Source organism: Lonchura striata, chromosome 36 (genome assembly GCF_050655825.1).
Source record: "Lonchura striata isolate lonStrDom1 chromosome 36, ASM5065582v1, whole genome shotgun sequence".
NCBI classification, from domain to species: domain Eukaryota; kingdom Metazoa; phylum Chordata; class Aves; order Passeriformes; family Estrildidae; genus Lonchura; species Lonchura striata.
Genome location: NC_140738.1, coordinates 1,967,086 through 1,984,420, shown reverse-complemented (window position 1 = coordinate 1,984,420; position 17,335 = coordinate 1,967,086). Strand labels below are relative to the sequence as shown.

At 52.8% G+C, this 17,335-nt stretch overlaps 1 protein-coding gene and 1 pseudogene across 1 annotated transcript; one reads left to right on the top strand and one right to left on the bottom strand.

Moving 5' to 3' along the window:
- The first annotated feature begins 2,937 nt into the window (after window positions 1–2,937).
- LOC146764012 (olfactory receptor 14C36-like) lies at window positions 2,938–8,436 on the top strand (annotated as a pseudogene).
- A 7,621-nt stretch (window positions 8,437–16,057) lies between these two features.
- LOC146764011 (uncharacterized) lies at window positions 16,058–17,335 on the bottom strand. The gene is made up of 2 exons (XM_085565665.1): window positions 16,904–17,335; window positions 16,058–16,720 (listed from the first exon to the last, which is right to left on the bottom strand). The coding sequence occupies exons 1-2, from the start codon at window positions 16,961–16,963 to the stop codon at window positions 16,058–16,060; spliced, it is 723 nt and encodes a 240-aa protein (XP_085421791.1). The 5' UTR covers window positions 16,964–17,335.

Genomic DNA, 17,335 nt, shown 5'->3' with positions numbered 1-17,335 from the left:
GGCAGATGCCAAATTTTGGCCATGGGTGCCTGGCTGAGATGGATGCTTTTTGCCCATAAGCAAGAAAAGCACATGGACGCAGTGTCTGAAAAGCAGATGAGGTGGCCCCTGGATGGCCAAGACAGCCAGAGTTGTTTCTATTGGAAGATTTCATCAGGGAACAATCTTTGCATATAAGGAAATCAGGGGAAGGAATCCCAGTTTTGACCATAGGCCCCTGGAGGAGAAGGACAGTTCTCTCCCATAGGATGAGGAAGAAAAGAGTCAATTGTGACCCTGGGGTCCCATGGAACCAAGGGGCCATGGTGACACAGCAGGGCCACATGGATCCAGTGGTCCATTGTGACACTGTGGATCCAAGGAGACCATGGAGACACCCCCAGAACCTCATGGAACCAAGGAGTCCATGGTGACCCAGCGGGGCTGCATGGAGCCAATGGTCCATGCTGACACTGCCCATCCAAGGAGGCCATTTGGACACTGTGGAAGCTCATGGAGTGAGATGGCCATTGTGTCACCGAAGAAGTTAATGGCACCAAATATCCATGAGGACACATCAGGGCATCATGGAACCCAGGAACCGCTGTTGGCAGTGCGGAAACTCCTGGAACCAGGGGCCGTTTTGGCACTGCAGAACCAGCACAGCTGCTGCACCTTGTCCCCTGCCCTGCACAGCTCCTTGGGAGGAATAGCAGGAGCAGCACCCTGGGAGCCTTGGGAATGCCCCTCTGGGATCCATGGCTGGATCCCAGGGGCTGGAATATCAGTTCCCCAGCCAGGAAAAGATGTTCCTGCTCTTGAAGGCAAAGCTCATATGGAAGAGCCAAAAGCCAAGTAGAGCAAGATCCTACAGTGACATTTCACTGCCAGCCTTCATAATTTCACCTGTGGTTGTCGTAGCTCATGGATTGGGAATTAAATCAGGGCAGGGCCTTTGGTGGGAGCTGCCCTGGGTTAAAGGAGACACTGAGAGAGAACCAGAGCAGGCAAAGGAAGGCAGGTAAGTAGAAGGGCGAGAGCAGCCGTGATCTGCAATTCCCAAGGCAAAGGCAGCAGCAGCCTCCTGCTGTCAGCTCAGGGTGAGTAAAACAGCGCTGAAAACAGCGCTGGAACCCGATCCTTCCTTCCCCTGGGGGCTGGCTCGGGGCAGCACAGGCGGGCCCTGGGGAGCCAGGGCTGTGTGCGGGTGCCTGTTGCTCTGCTCCAGAGTCCATCTGGAAAAGCCCTCGGCAGCCGAGGCAGGAGCAGGCGGGAAGGGGCCGGCGCTGCTGCTGCTCCTGCCTGGGAGCCCCGGCCGGGCCGGGCCGGCGCCCGCTGCGCTGCGGCTGCTGCTGCTGCCAGAGCCGGGCGGGGTCGGGACAGGGACGGACACGGCACAGCAAAGGCCGCGGCTGCAGGGCTGCTGGTGCTCGGCCAGCGCTGGCACAGAGCTTCAGCCCGCAGCCAGCCCAGAGCGAAAGGCTGGGAAAGGCTCCATTCCAGCCTTCCTTTGCTCGGCACTGGGAAGGGACTGAAATTAAAGGAGAACAGCAGGGCCCGACCCCTTCTCCTTGGGGAGGAGCCCCACGGCTGGGGCTGTGAGGGGCCATGAGGGGCTGTGAGGGGCCGTGAGGGGCTGTGAGGGGCTGTGAGGGGCCGTGAGGGGCTGTGAGGGGCTGTGGGAGGCCATGAGGGGCTGTGAGGGGCTGTGAGGGGCCATGAGGGGCTGTGAGGGGCTGTGAGGGGCCGTGAGGGGCCATGAGGGGCCATGAGGGGCTGTGAGGGGCTGTGAGGGGCCATGAGGGGCCATGAGGGGCCATGAGGGGCTGTGAGGGGCTGTGAGGGGCCATGAGGGGCTGTGAGGGGCTGTGGGAGGCCAGGCACCTCATGGAACCAAGGGTCCATTTTGACACTGCAGAACCAAGGAGATCATTGCTGACAGCACTGAACCTCATGGAACCAAGGGGCCATTGGCACAGCAAGGCCCTGTGTAACCAAAGGGACCATGGTGGCACTATGGAACCTCATGGTACCACAGGTCCATTGTTATACAGCAGCCACAGCAGGGCCGCAGAACCAAGGAGATCATTGTGACACCACACAACCCCATGGAATCAGGGTGTCCATGTTATGCTACTGAGCCTGATGGAACCAAGAGTCCATTGTGACACTGTGGAACCAAGGAGCCTGTTGTTGGCAGTACAAAAGCTCATGGAACCAAAAGTTCATTGTGGGGACTCATGGAACCATGGAGACCATTATGTGACGTGGGCGGTGGGGAAAAAGGCACACAATCAATATGATTGATAGCAAGCTCCAACTTTAATCAAAAAGCCACTTAGCTTATATAGGTATTCTACAAGCATAATCAGCAGTAAGCTCTCATTACTTAATTTACAAAGGTCTTTGTTTTATTTCTCCTATGTGCAGTTACAACTGCAGCTAAGTTTCTCAAGGTAAATTCTCATCTCTAAGTCACATCTTCCAAGGACATTTCATCTTTGTTGAACATGTCTTACAGCCTGTTCTTGTACAAGCATATCTTCAAGGCTATGCCTGTCCTTATTATCTCATTCCTAGACCTTGTACAGAATGCGGTTTCCCAGGCCTAGACACAGAGCCTGGTTCCCAAGTTCTGTTCCCAGGTCAGACACAGCCTGATTCTGAAGTCTTAAACAGAGGTTTTTTGAAACAAGTATTCCATAGACTCATGGCCTTGTTCCAACAACCATTCTCCAAAAATTATGACATTTCATGACTCACTGGAACCAAAGGGGCCATTGTGATACTGTATAACCGAGGGGTCATTGTAGCATGACATGGTCTCATGGAATCAAGGGGATCACAGTGACAATGTGGGGCTCCATAAGGGGCCATGGGGCTCCATAAGGGGCTGTGGGGCACCATGAGACCATGGAGCCATTCTGACTGTGGAACCAAGGACACCATTGTTACACTATGGGGCATCATGGTACCAAGGACATTGTGAACCAGTGGGTGAACCCACAGAGACTATGGTGACACTTCAAGGGCCATTGTGGAACTGCAGGGCCTCATGGAACCAATGAGACCATTGCGACATGGCCCAGCCTCATGGGAGCAGGGGGCCTTGTGACACTGTGGGGCCTTGCAGAACTGAGGGGCCGTGGTGACCCTGTGTGGCACCATGGAACCCAGGAGAGCTCTGTGACCCTGCAGGACTCCGTGGCACTGAGGACTCATGTAACAGTGAGGAGCCCAATGGAACCAAGGATCCATTCCATACTGCAGGGCTTCATGGAACCAAGGTGCCAGTGTGACACTGCGGAACCAAAAGAGACCATTGTGACACTGTGGGGCTCCATGGAACCAATGAGACCATTCTGACACTCCAAGTCCCCATGGAACCAAGGGGCCATTGTGACACCACAGGGCCTCACAGAACCAAGGCAACCACTGTGACACTGCCAGGTCTCATGGAAGCAAGGGGCCATTGTGACACTGCTTCCCCATGGAAGCAAGGGGCCACTGTAACACATCCAGGCCTGGTGGATCCAAGGGGCCATTGTGATCCTGGGGAACCTAACAGAACCAAGGAGCCATTTTGAGACTTTGTGACCTCATGGAACCAAGTGGCCATTGTGGCATTTTCCCATGGAACCAAGGAAACCATTTTGACACTTCAAGGCCTCATGGAAGCAAGGGGTCATTGTGCCACTGTGGACCAAGGAGACCATTGTGATATCACTGGGCCTCATGGAAACAAAGATCTGTTGCGATCCTACAGGCCTTCATGGAACCAAGGGTAAATTGTGATGATGCAGGGCCCCAAGGATCCAAGAAAATGGAACAGGTCTGGCTGGCTGGGCCTCTGTGGGGCTGCATGACTGATCCAAGTGACCTTGGCATGTTGAGGGTTGTTTCTCCTCTGTCCCTGAAACCCTAGAGTTCCATGCTTTCCTTCCTGTGGAAAAGAATTGTCTTTCTCCTCCAGTTATTCATGGCTGAAATTAGAATTACTCCTCCAAATTTGATTATATCCAAGGATTATTCCCATGTCAAACCTGCCAGGACAGACAGCTCTGGCTGGCCTTGGCCTCTTGGGGGCCACCTCTCATCTTCCTTCAAAACACTGGGGGCCTGTGCTTTTCTTCCCATGGAAGAAACCATCGTTCAAGTCCAGGCATCCATAGCCAAAATTGAGAATCTGCCTCCAAAATTCCTTATATACATGGACAGCTCCCAGACAAAACCTGCCAGGACTGTCCAGGTTCTGTTGGCTTCCTGAGGGCCAACTCTCATCTGCCATTCAAATACTGGGGCTCTGTACTTTCCTTCCTATGGAAAAGAACTGTCCTTATCCAGGCAGCCATAGACAAAAGTGGGGTTTGGCCTCCCATATTTTGTCTGCCCAAGGGTTCCTCCCTGAAAACAGGTCTGGCTGCCCTGGCCTCCTTGGGGCTGCCTTTAATCAGCCTTTGAAACACTGGGACTGCATCCTTTCCTTCCTGTAGAGAACTGTCATTCCTGTCCAGGAACCCAGAGCTGAAATGGAATTCCAACCCTAAAACTCCCCATATATCCAAAGGCTGCTTTCAGACAGAAGCTGCAGGTACAGACAGGTCAGGCTTGCCTTGGTCACTGGTGACAGCTTCTCATCTGCCTTCAAAGCCCTAGGGCTCTGTGGTTTCCTTCCTGAAGAAAATAACTGTCCCTCTTGTCCAGGCATTTTTGGCCTCAGGCACTTGACCACTCTACAGGGACACAGGATCTCTGTGCTCAGTGGGGTGGAGATTGAGGAGAGCAGAGGAGAGCCCTGGGAGGGACTGAAGGGTGATTTCAGAGATGGTGGATCCTTCTGACATAGCAGAGAACAGCCAGAAAAAGAAAGAATTAATGCAAAGAAAGCTGGAGAGGCCCAGACTGGACACAAGGAGAAAGGAATTTCCCTCCCAGGGCAGGGCTGTGGTGCAGCACGTCCCCAGCAGGAGCCTGGAGCAGCCCAAGGCTTTGTGTGGCCAGGCAGGGACAGCAGGAGGCAGAGCTGCCAGCAAAGGAAGGGCCAGCGAGGTGGGGCAGCCGGGGGTGACGACAGCCTGCAGGGACAGAGGCGCAGGGCAGGGACACCGTGGGACAGCCTGGGCTGTAGAGGGCTCAGGGATGTGCAGCAGCTGCAAGGCCCTGACAGAGCCAACCTGTGCAGCCCTTTGGCCATGGCTGCTGGCCCTGGGCCTGAGGCCACCAGGGGACAAGTGACCCTTGCAGCCCTGGGGCCTCAGTGCCTCCTTGTCCCTGCTCAGCAGCCTGGCAGGGGCCGCCCCATGGTCCTGCCCTTGGCGCTGCACATCCCCACATGCCAGTGCCCATCCCGGGAAGAGCCCTGAGCACTGAGGGAGGGACAGGATCTGCCTTGCCAGGGGCTGGGGCTCAGGCCTGGGCCCTTTGCATTCCTGAAACACATCCAGGTTTGCTCAGCACCAGAGACACCTTTCCCTGGCTTGTCCCCAGCTGTTAGCTCTGCCTCCAGCATTATGTTCTACTTGGGGACACTTTCTCAGTCGTGTCCCTCAGTGGGACCCATTAAAAGTCCAAGAAACTTCAGTGTTTCAATCTCACTTTGAGTTTTGAGAAGTTTTTTGAGCACACTCTCTGGGACTGAGACTAATGAAAACAACAGCAGCCCCTGAGAGGGTCATTAAAATCCTTGTGCTGTGTCTGTGCTGCTGAGCTGGGCCGGGCTCCTGGCACAGAGGGTGATCCTGGCAACCAAGCAGAGCTTCAAAAGCACATTTCTCTTGCTGAGCAGCTCTTCTGCCAGCCCAGCAGGGCTGGGGCACTGCCTGCAGCCAGCCCGGGCACAGCACAGAGGCACAGAGAGCTTCAATCAGTCAGGGCTGGGAAGGGGCTGAGAAGTGCCTGGGGCAGAATCACTGCCAGCCCTTGGCACAGGAACCTCTGGCTGCAGGACAATGCAGCTGCAGCTCCTGGAGAGATCTCCTAAAGCTGGAACATCCCAATGCCCACAGACCCTGTGAGTATAACTCTGAGTATTTCTGGTGCAGGGCAGGTGAAAATACTCATGAAGCTCTGACATGGTGAGGGTTTCTTATCATTCATAGAATTTTCCCAAGACAAAGATTTTGATAAAAAGTAGGAAATATCCTAAGACTTTTTATTCACTTTCCTATTATTGGAGAGTGGCAGGGAAGGGGGATAAATATTAATGGTGGATTATGAATTTTGACAAGTGCATGAGACATTAGAACTGTTATTTTAGTGATCAATAGGTTCAAAAGAGATCCCTAATGTGCTTGCAGCCACTCTGCCCATGGACAGCACCAGCATCACCTTTGCTGGAGCCATCTGGCTCAGTCTGAGCTGTCCTTTCTCCAAGCTGCAAACAGAACCTGCCCCCAGCCAGTGCCCTGCAAACAGGCAGGGTTCTGTCAGGCCAAGGAGAGTGCACAGAGATTTGGGGTCTGGGAGTGCTGGCACAGAGAGATCAGGCACAAGGAAACAGCTGCAGGAGGAAAATCTCCAGGAAGCAGAGAGAAGATCAGGGAAGGAGAGAAAACAAAACCCAGAAATGCTGAGGCAGGGAGAGTTTAGAGATGTCCAGAGGATCCCCTCCAGTGCAGCCCCTCCCTCTGAACAAGCCCCCTCCCTCCTGTGCCCCAGCCAAGCCTCTGCCCTCAGGGCCGGGGCTCCAAGGCGTGCAGCCCCTCCTGTGCAGGCAGAGCTGCAGCAGAGCCGTGGGGCAGCTCTGCAGCCCCGGGCCCAGTTCCCTCTGCAGAGCACAGGGCTGGGAGCAGCTGCCCGGCACTGGGGGCTCTGGCAGGGCACAGCTGGCTCAGGGTGACACAGCTGTCCCCAGTGCCCGGCTCTGGGCAATGCTGGCAGTGCAGCCAGGGAAGGAGCTGCACCTCCCTTCATCCAGTGCCATCAGAGGGACACTTGGAAGTGTCCCTGAGATTTCAGTCCAAGCTGGGAGCTTCAATGCAGGGTGCCAACCTGTCTTAGAGCATCTCTGAGTTATAAGATTGATGGGGAAAGGTAGAGGTGTTGTGACACTGAAAATGCTTTAGGGTTGGCTATAAATGTGGAGCCGAGCTGTGGTGGATCCATCTGCTCTTACCTGTACCTCCATGGGAGTATGAACATCCTTCAAGTGAGAAAGATGAAAGCCCAGAGAAGCTCCAAACAGAATGAAAAATAATCTTCTCTTAGTCTCCACTCATCATCTTTCCTCAGAAAATTCACTGTGTTCTTCAATGGGAAGGAGATATGCTGAGGGTTTCTGATATCCAAGAATACCAGGAGAAACATGGGGGCAGCATAAGAAGAAAACCTCAAAGCTCTTAAATACAGAAGTGTATACATCTGTGTTACAGAGGAGGGTGTATGGGAAATGGCTTTAACTTTTGTTACAGGCATCTCCTCTAACTCTTCACTGTTCCTTTCTCCATGAACAGGTGCCCATGGGCAGCCATAGCAAATGTCCAACAGCAGCTCCATCAGCCACTTCCTCCTGCTGGCACTGGCAGACACACGGCAGCTGCAGCTCCTGCACTTCTGCCTCTTCCTGGGCATCTCCCTGGCTGCCCTCCTGGGCAACGGCCTCATCATCAGCACCGTAGCCTGCGGCCACCACCTGCACACGCCCATGTTCTTCTTCCTGCTCAACCTGGCCCTCAGCGACCTGGGCTCCATCTGCACCACTGTCCCCAAAGCCATGCACAATTCCCTCTGGGACACCAGAACCATCTCCTACACAGGATGTGCTGCACAGCTCTTTTTCTTCATGTTCTTCATCTCAGCAGAGTATTTCCTCCTGACCATCATGTGCTACGACCGCTACGTGTCCATCTGCAAACCCCTGCACTACGGGACCCTCCTGGGCAGCAGAGCTTGTGCCCACATGGCAGCAGCTGCCTGGGCCAGTGCCTTTCTCTATTCACTGCTGCACACAGCCAATACATTTTCCCTGCCCCTGTGCCATGACAATGCCCTGGGCCAGTTCTTCTGTGAAATCCCAGAGATCCTCAAGCTCTCCTGCTCCAAATCCTACCTAAAGGAAGTTGGGCTTCTTGTGTTTTCCATTTCTTTACTATTTGGTTGTTTTGTATTCATTGTTTTCTCCTATGTGCAGATCTTCAGGGCCGTGCTGAGGATCCCCTCTGAGCAGGGACGGCACAAAGCCTTTTCCACCTGCCTCCCTCACCTGGCCGTGATCTCCCTGTTTGTCAGCACTGGCACAGTTGCCTACCTGAAGCCCCCCTCGATGTCCTCCCCATCCCTGGATCTGGCCCTGTCAGTTCTGTACTCGGTGGTGCCTCCAGCCCTGAACCCCCTCATCTACAGCCTGAGAAACCAGGAGCTCAAGGCTGCAGTGAGGAGACTGAGGACTGGATGCTATCAGAAACATTAAACTGCTGAAAATTTTGCCAAATCACTTGTAGTAAAAGTATTTTTTTGATACTTCTTGTTGGTTTCATTTTGGAGGTCCTTTTTCTTTGTTTTACTTTCTTAATCTTGTCAACAAGAAAAGTCATTCCTTTTGCCATTTTTAATTTTGTTTCTCTCCATCTTCACTGTGCCCAAAGACTGTGTCAATGAGGGGCTGTATTCTCGGTGGCTTTAAAGGAACTAAAGGATGTTCCAGCACAGTTTTCTGCAGAGATGCCCTTTTGTTGCCTTCTCTGGAGCTGCAGCAGCAATGTCTGTGTGCAGAGCTGGGGCAGATCAGTGCTGGCACAGCAGCTGTGCCCAGGAGCAGCAGCACTTGGTGCTGCCAGTGCTGCTCCCGTGGCCCTGCCCCGCTGCCCTGGTGGCCCTGGTGTTGCTGCAGGGCCTGAGTGCTCTCGGGGCCGGGCACAGTCCTGGGGGTGGCAGTGCCGGGGCTGCAGCAGGGACAGGCCATGGGCACTGCTGGGGCAGCGCTGACGCCTCAGGCCAGGGCCTGGGGGCTCCAGGCTCCTTGCCCAGGCTCTCTCAAGAACACGGCCAGGCCAATGCTCAGCACAGAAAACCCCTGTGAGCAGCCCCAGGCTGGCCGTGGGCAGGCTGGGGGCAAACAGCACGGCTGGTGCTCTGCAAGGGCCTGGGGGAGACGGGAAGGAGCAGCAGAGCAGGGGCTGATCCATCCCCAGTGCGCTGCACAGCCCAGGGCAGCGTCCCAGAGCGTCCTCATGGAGCTGCCAACAACATCCACCCTCTGCAGCCCTGGCCTCTCCCCAGCTCACAGAGGTGCCGCATCCTTGCAGGCACAGACACGGCAGCACTGGCTCAGCAGCCCCTGTTTGCATTCCACACAGCAGGCGGGAGCACCCCCATGCTGGGGCTGTGGGGACATGGACCTGAGGCAGCACAAATGCCATCAGCCCCTGGGGCCAGGAAGGGCTGGGGGACACCAGGGAAACCACTCAGCTTTTTCCTGGCCTCTGCAGTCAGTCAGAGAGTTTGTTCTCATCAGCTGGGAGTTTCCTGTCCCACTGCAGACGCTGCTGCTCAGAGCCACGGCTGCCTGGCAGCCACCCCCACACTGCCCTGACCATTTCCTTGGCTTCCCCTTTGCTTTCTTTACTCTTCCTGATACAAATTTCTTCCTGTTGTCCACCCCTATTCCCTCCCCTGCAAACAGCCCATCCCTGTTTGCCCTTTCCTCTCTGGCCCCACTCCCCATTGCGGTTCCTGACTTGGCACCATGGGAACGTCCCTTGGGGAGCAGGATCATCCCACAAGTGCTGCAGGAATTGTCTGCAGGCTCCTGCAGTGCCTGGTGCTGCTCCCTTGCCAGAGGCACCCCAGGCCAGGGGGGCACATCTGGGCTGCTGTGTCTGGCTCTGGGGCTCCCTGTTCTGGGAGGTGAGGAGGAGCTGCAGAGGCTCTGCAGGACTGACAGGATGGGCTTTGGGGCTGTGAGGAGAAGCTGAGGGACCTGGACTGCTGGAGCTTCTGAAGAGGAGGCCCAGGGCTCCTTCTGCAACTTCTCCAAGGGTGGTTTCAGAGAATCCCAGAATCAGCAAGGTTGGAAAAGACCTTGGAGATCATCAAGTTCAACCTGTGCCCTGACACTGCCTTGTCTCCTTTGATGGTTTTCTTCTTCAGAATGAACAACCACAACTCACAGTTCCATGCGGCACCACAGTGTCACAATTGTTCCCTCAGTTCCCAGAGTCCTTGCAATGGAACAATGGCCTCTTGATTCCATTGTCCCCAGGCTCTCCCAAGGGTCTCCTTGGTCCCTCAGTGTCACAATGGTCCCTTGGTTCCACAAGGCCCTGCAGGGTCACAGTGGCCTCTGTGGTCCCACCAGGACCCAGACTGTCACAATGCACTCCTTGCTTCCATTCAGCCCCACAGTGTCACAATGTCCCCATGGCTCTGTGGTGCCATGTCAGACACAGTGTCACCATGGTCCTCTTAGTGCCACCAGGCCCCGCAGTGTCACAGTGGCCCCTTGCTTCCCCAGGGCCCTGCAGTGTCACGATCATCAGAGAATCAACCAGGCTGGAAAAGACCTTGGAGAGCATCAAGTCCAGCCTGGGACCCAACACCATCTTATCAACCAGACCATGGCACTGATTGCCACATCCAGTCTTTCCTGAAACACTTCCAGGGACAGTGACTCACCCACCTCCCTGGGCAGCCCATTCCAATGCCCAATCCCCCTTTGTGTGAAGAATATTTCCTGATGTCCAGCCTGAACATCCCCTGGTGCAGCTGAAGGCTGTGTCCTCTAGTCCTGTCCCTGTTACCTGGGAAAATAGCCTGACCCCCACCTGGCTGCACCCTCCTGTCAGGAAATTGTAGAGAGTGATGAGGTCTCCCCTGAGCTTCCTCTTCTCATGGATAAACAATCCCAGCTCCCTCAGCCACTCTTGTGTTCCAGACCCTGCACCAGCCTTATTGCCCTTCTCTGAATACGCTCCAACTCCTCCATGTCCTTCCTAAATTGGAGGGCCAGAACTAGACGCAGCACTCGAGGTGCTGACCAAGCACTGATGAGCACAGGGGAAGAATCACTGCCCTGGTCCTGCTGGCCACACCATTCCTGATTGATAGGAGTGCAAAGGGTTGCATGAGGGAAATGGTGGGGAGGGAGTTGGGCCAAATTGTTATTCATTGTCAGTGAAACATTCAAACTACATTAGAAGCTCATGTGGGTCAATATTAATTGGACATTGTTGATACCAATATATAAACAGGAACAGAAAAAAGGACAAAAAATTCTCTCTGCATTATTTTCAGTATAGCATATTCACTTCTGAAATCTGCCTCATTAAACACAGAAGAATTGAAGACTTAAATTATTCCCACAAACTTCTCTGTTTTATGCATTTGTACAAATGTTTAGAGCTTTTGTTGTACTAAATTCCTGAACTAAAGAGCTCAAGAAAGAAGAGGCCTCTGGAATAGTAAAATTCATCAACAACCTCCAAGTGGCTGAGGATCCATCCCCATCAGAGCAGCAATGAGCAGAAATGGGCACAGCTTTGTGGCTGCCCCAGCTCTGGGATGGGCCCTGGGCCTGGAGCAGGAGCAGCTCTGGAGGGCCCCAGGGCCGGGGCTCTTGTGCTGGCCTGGGCAGATGGGATGGCAGGAGGGGCTGCAGAGCTCTCAGCACCTCAGGCAGAGGGGAGCAGGGCAGCCAGGGAGCTCCTTTGGCCTTGGCCAAGCCCCTTCCCCCATGGTGGGGCTGAGTCCTGGCTGAGCTGCAGCTGCTGCTGTGCCCTTGGCAGGGGCTGAGGCCGTGGGGCAGTGCCCAGAGCAGCCTGGGCTGAGCAGAGCTGTGGGGCCAGAGCCGGCTGGGCTGTGCTGGGGAGAGGCCCTTGGTGCTGCCCAGAGCTCAGGGCAGCTGGCAGAGCTGGCAGGGAGCTGGGCTGGGCTGGGAGAGCCTGGCACAGAAACCATCAGTGTCCATCTCAGCCTGGCTGAGCGGGCAGGGGCAGGAAAATCATCCAAGGTCCACAAGTTCTCTGTGTGGGAGCTGAGCTTGTGACCCCCTGAGCCCTCCCAAGGGCTGGGGCTGTGCCTCCAGCTCCAGAGGAGATGTGACAGATGGGAGCAGAGACAAATAATTCCTGCTGGATTCTTTATTGTGTTTGTTTATACAGGTGGCCTGGATCCATATGTAGACGAGGTGTTTTGTGTCAGATAACACTGGGAGAGTGATAAGAGTAATATTTCTTTGCTGAAAATTATCTTTCACACATAATGCACAATGAGAAAAAAAAATACACATTTTATCAGAAGAGCATCTGAATTTTTAGAGGATGAGAGACTCATTGATGTTCCAGCTGCCAAACCTGTTCAAATATTTTTCTCAAGTCTTCCCTGAGATGAGCGGTGACCACCAGAGGCCAAGGCCAGCCAGAGCTGTCTGTCCTGGTGGCTTTTTCCTGGGAGAACCCTTGCATATAGGGAATTTTTCAGGGGGAGTATAAATTTTGGCTGTGGACACCTGGAAAAAATTGATGGTTCTTTTCTATAGGAAGGAAAGCACAGATCCCCAGTTCTCCAGGGGATGATGACAGGTGGCCCTCAATGTTCCAAGATCAGCTGGACCTGTCAGGTGGCCCCTGTGTCATGGTTTGACACTGGCACAATGCCAGCATCCCCATGAAAATGCAACCCCACAAATGACTGCTGTGAAATGCAATCAGGAACAGAGCAGTGTAGGCGAAAGCTCAATAACAAAGGAGAAACTTTATTAAACTACTACTCCTATAAAATTAAAAAAGCAAGAAAAATTAAATCCAAAATTAAAACCTTCCAAAACACTCCTTCTTGCTCCCCCCAGTTCCAACAAACCACAGTGAGACACAACTTGGACCCCAGTCAGGTTCCCACCCTTCAGAGGATGAATACTCAGTCCATCGAGGGAAAGAGGAGTCTCTCCTGTGCCATAGACCCCCAAGAAACACAGCTGCCATCTCTTGTGTTTCCATGTCACACATGGCACCACCCGGAGAGAATCTGCCAGTGTGACACTCTCCTTTCCATGTCACAGTGCTCTCACCACCATGCATGGACAGACTGCTCTTAGGATTTTTCTTTTCAAGGATGCTTTGCCAAGTGGAAAAAAAAAAAACCAAAAAAAAAACCACAGTTCTGTTTTTCATTTTTGGGACTGCAGTCCCGTCCCATTTCCCCCTGGGGCTGAAGGTCCAAGAACAGAGATCTTCTCTTCTTCTTCTCTGAAGACAGGGGGCATCACCACAACCCTCCTCAGCTCTTCTCTATTCACTCCACTCCTGTTTATTCTCAGCTGCTGAAGCAGGTCTCTTGCCTCATCATGAATCCTCCTAAAATACAGTTTCTCTCTTGGAGGAGAAAATTGGTTCAGTCTATGGCTAACAAGAGAAAGTCCAGCCAAAAAACACTCCATCATCTCCTGCCACCTAGAATTTCTCCTTCTTACATCTCAGGCCCCAGACTGTCTCTTATCTTCTCTTTCAAATCGAGGAGGAATATATTTCCCAAAGCTTTCATCATCCAAGAAGGGGTTAAAAGTCCAAATTCCCCGGCCAGCTGGCCAGGCTCTCTGCCCAGACCTCCAGCTCCCCCGCTGGGCACCTCCTGCTCCCCTTCCCGCTCTTGCTGTCTCTTTCTCTCTCTCTCTCCGCAGAGACTCTGGAGGGGGAACGCAGACATCCCAGATTTCTCCACCCTTCCATCTGCAGGGGGCCAGCCCGGTTCCATCCCCTCCACCCTTCGGACTTACCTCAGTCAGGCCGTGGGGCTTCTCCTCCCCACCCAGCCACGGGCTGGGCAGGAGAGAGGCTGCACTGCGCCCTGACCAGAACCAGAGAGAGCGAGTTCTCCTGGAAATTCTGCTTTTAACCCCTCTGTGTTCTCAGAGGTGTGTCCAGCCTCAATTGGTCACCCCAAGTGCCAATATCCAACCCCAATCACTGACTGGCTTGACCCTCTTCCTTCTGTGTTAAACCACAACACACTCCCAGGGTCTGGAATTCCAGTTCCTGTCCAGGAAAAAATGTTCCTGCCTTTGAATTTCCTTCCTATTATTTCAACAAATTATAATAAAATTATACATCAATAAATTAGAATAAAAAATTAAATAGGAAAAAAATGAAATATAAGTATTTCAGCTCTTAATACAATACTCCAACAATGATTTAACCCAAAACAACAATAACTATTAATGTAACATTACCAATAAATATAAATAAATAACTTATATACCAAGAAATACCTTTTGAAAGTTTCAACTCATTATCTAATAGACTTTAGATAAAAAATATCCAAAAAATATAAGATACAATCTAACACACCTTAGTAAACAATTCAAATTACAAATTTACTAAACACAAAAAACCACACAACTATAATTTCTCATACATTTTAAGAAAATAATTAAACTTTAATAACATCCTTAACTACTCTAAAAAATTTAAATTATTTTAAAAAATTAATTGCAGATGGGTGGTTTTATTTGGATATTATTTTTTTGATTGTTTGGGCTAGATGGTTTTAAAAAAGGGATTTTTATAGGAGTTTAATCAGCTCAGGTGTCACTCTGCAAACAGAACTGACTGAAAATGAATGGGACAGGAATCAGTAAGTCTGAACGTTTTATTTGCTATCAAATACATCCCAGAAACCCAGCCCCACACAATCCCCATCCCACCGCTTCAAATTGGAATCCCACTTCTACGAATCTCCTCCAACCCCATCTCACGCTGGCAGCTGTGGAATTGAATGAGCTTTGTGTGGGACTGAGTTTTTTTGAGGTGGAAACAAGCAATTTGAGGTGGGACTGTGCCGCGCTCCCGCCCCGGTTCCCTTTGTCTCAGCCCCGGCTAGCTCTTGTGGGGCGAGGGCGGGCGATGGAGGCACCCTCCGCCGCTCCCAGCTGGGGTTTGGAGAGTGCCTTTGTGGGTTCCGGGCAGCGCTAGCAAGCCTCGCGGTGGTAGATGAAGAGCGGATCCTACTGGGGGCTAAGTCCGAGTTTATTGTAGCCCAACGGGGCCAAATATCCTAGAACGGTGCCAGCCAACAGGAACAAGCACAAGGTGCTTGCACTGGCTTATAAACTGTAAGGGAGGGGTATCCAACGACCAATGGGGATAGGGCTAGGGGGTGGCTCCGGGATGGGGGGATATGGTGGGGTCCAATGGGGGAAGGATATGGGGGGAGCCCCAGGTCCTCGCCCAATCACCCGGTGCCCTGAGTAGAAGCTTCTGGATGGATGGGAAGGGGCACTGAGTGATAGACAAGGCACCCGGGGGGGGGTAAAATGCCTCTTTCAGGGTGATGGATAGATACTGGAAAGGCGGGAAGGGAGGACAAGGCGGGAAAACTGGGGATAAACCAAGTTGCACACAGGGGTACAAAGGAATAAACCAATACATAATACAGGGATAATAAAACATACAAATAACGCAACTCCACAGGACTGTGCCTTTAAAGGTTAAAATTCAGTTGTTTTCAGTGGGATTGAGTGGATTTGTGGTTACAGAACCATCCCTCTTGGCTTTTGAAATTCAGAGAGGTGGAGAACACTGCCCAAAATCACCCCAGAACCCACAAATCCTCCAGAGGTTGAGTTCAGACTGTTCAGGGAGGGTGCAGCTGCCGGTGGCAGGATCAAATGAGACGGGTCTTGGTTCCAGAATCCATTTCTTACCCCCCGAAAGACAGGGTAAAGGCAGGGCCGTGGGGTTTGTATAGGGTATCCCAGGGGTGGAGTTTGGGTTTGGGTCAAGGGAGGAATTACTGGCAACACAAGAAGGGTGAGATCAAACTCCTGCCTCTTAGCAACAGGGGCACTCCCCACAGAATGCGTCCCCAAATCCTAAATTCCCCCTCAGACTCCTGTAAAATGGTGCGACTTCCGATATTTTTGATCAATTTCTTTAATTTAACCCTGCTTTGGCTGTGTTTAAAGAATAAAGATGAATCAGAGGAAAATTAGGGCCAAATCAAAAGGAGAAGCAGCAAGGTTTGTTCCCAACATTGATCACAGGGAATGTGGGTCACCAGACCTGTGCCCAGTGTGGGTCCTGCAGTGGGGGATGGAGCTGGAGCAGAGCACAAAGCTTTTCCTGCAGTTGGGGTACTGGCAGGGTTGCCCTTACCGATGCCTCCGTTGGTGTTTGGTTAAGTCAGAGCTCTGGGTGAAGCTCTTCCCACACTGGGGACACTTGTAGGGCCTCTCCCCGGTGTGGATGCGCCGGTGCTTGACAAGTGTGGAGTTGTGCTTGAAGCCCTTCCCGCAGTCGGGGCAGCGGAAGGGCCTCTCATCTGTGTGAATGCGCTGGTGTTTGAGGAGATCAGAGCTGGTGTGAAACCTCTTCTGACACTCAGGACACTCATAGGGCCTCTCCCCAGTGTGGATGCGTTGGTGGATGATGAGTTCTGAGTTCCAACCAAAGCCCTTCCCACACTCCCCACACCCGTAGGCCCATTCCCCTGTGTGGATCATCTGGTGGCGGATCAGGTTGTTGCTCTTCCTGAAGCTCTTCCCACACTCCAAGCACTTGTAGGGCTTCTCCCCATCATGAAGCTTCTCAGGGACCACCAGCTTCGAGCTCTGGCTGAAGCTCTGCCCACCTTCCTGGCCCAGAGTGGGTCTTTCCTCCTCAGAGCATCCTGGGCTGGGTTTGCAGACCCTCCTCCTGTGGTGTCGCTGGGGCTTTTCCTCCCTGTTGGATTCCTGTGCTGTGGAGCCGCTCAAAACACCCTCTTCCACCAGGTTCTGCCGTGGGGATTTGTCCTCTCTGGTCTCCATCCTCAGCTTCTTGTCTGGGGTAAGAAAGACAAGGAGAGGACAGGATTTACCTCAGTGCCAGAGGGAAGGGCAAGGAGATCCCCCCAGTGCGTCCCTGGCAGGAGGGCACCGGCAGCGGGGCTGTCCTGCAGCCGGGGGCCGTGCTGAGCTGGGAGATGGAGCAGGAGAGAGGGAGAAAGGGGCACTGACTTCCTCCTCACCTGCCTCGGTGTCCCAGGGCATCTTCCTCTTCCTCATAGCCTTCTCCATCTGGCAAAGGGTTGGGGATGGGAAAATCTGTTTTGGGAAGAAAACAAGGGATAAGCACAGTGAGGTTTGTACTGGTTTGAAGGCAAATCAGGGGGAGAGTCTAAGACAGAATGACAATTGAATAAGAAAATTAAAATCAAGGCAATAATAGAGAAACACTGGCTTAATCTGACAAAGTCAGGATATAACCTGACACCCCAATAATAAGAGTGGTGGTAGCAGTCTGACGAAATGGTGGCTGCAGTCCAGCTGGAGTGATGAACATGATTCTGTCAAAGCAGTGATCCTGTAGAAGGGTCTGGTCTTCCTCTGAAGGTCCAGTGGTGCTTATGGAGCTCTTGTCCTCTGGGAATGCAGTAGGCAAGGTGGTCC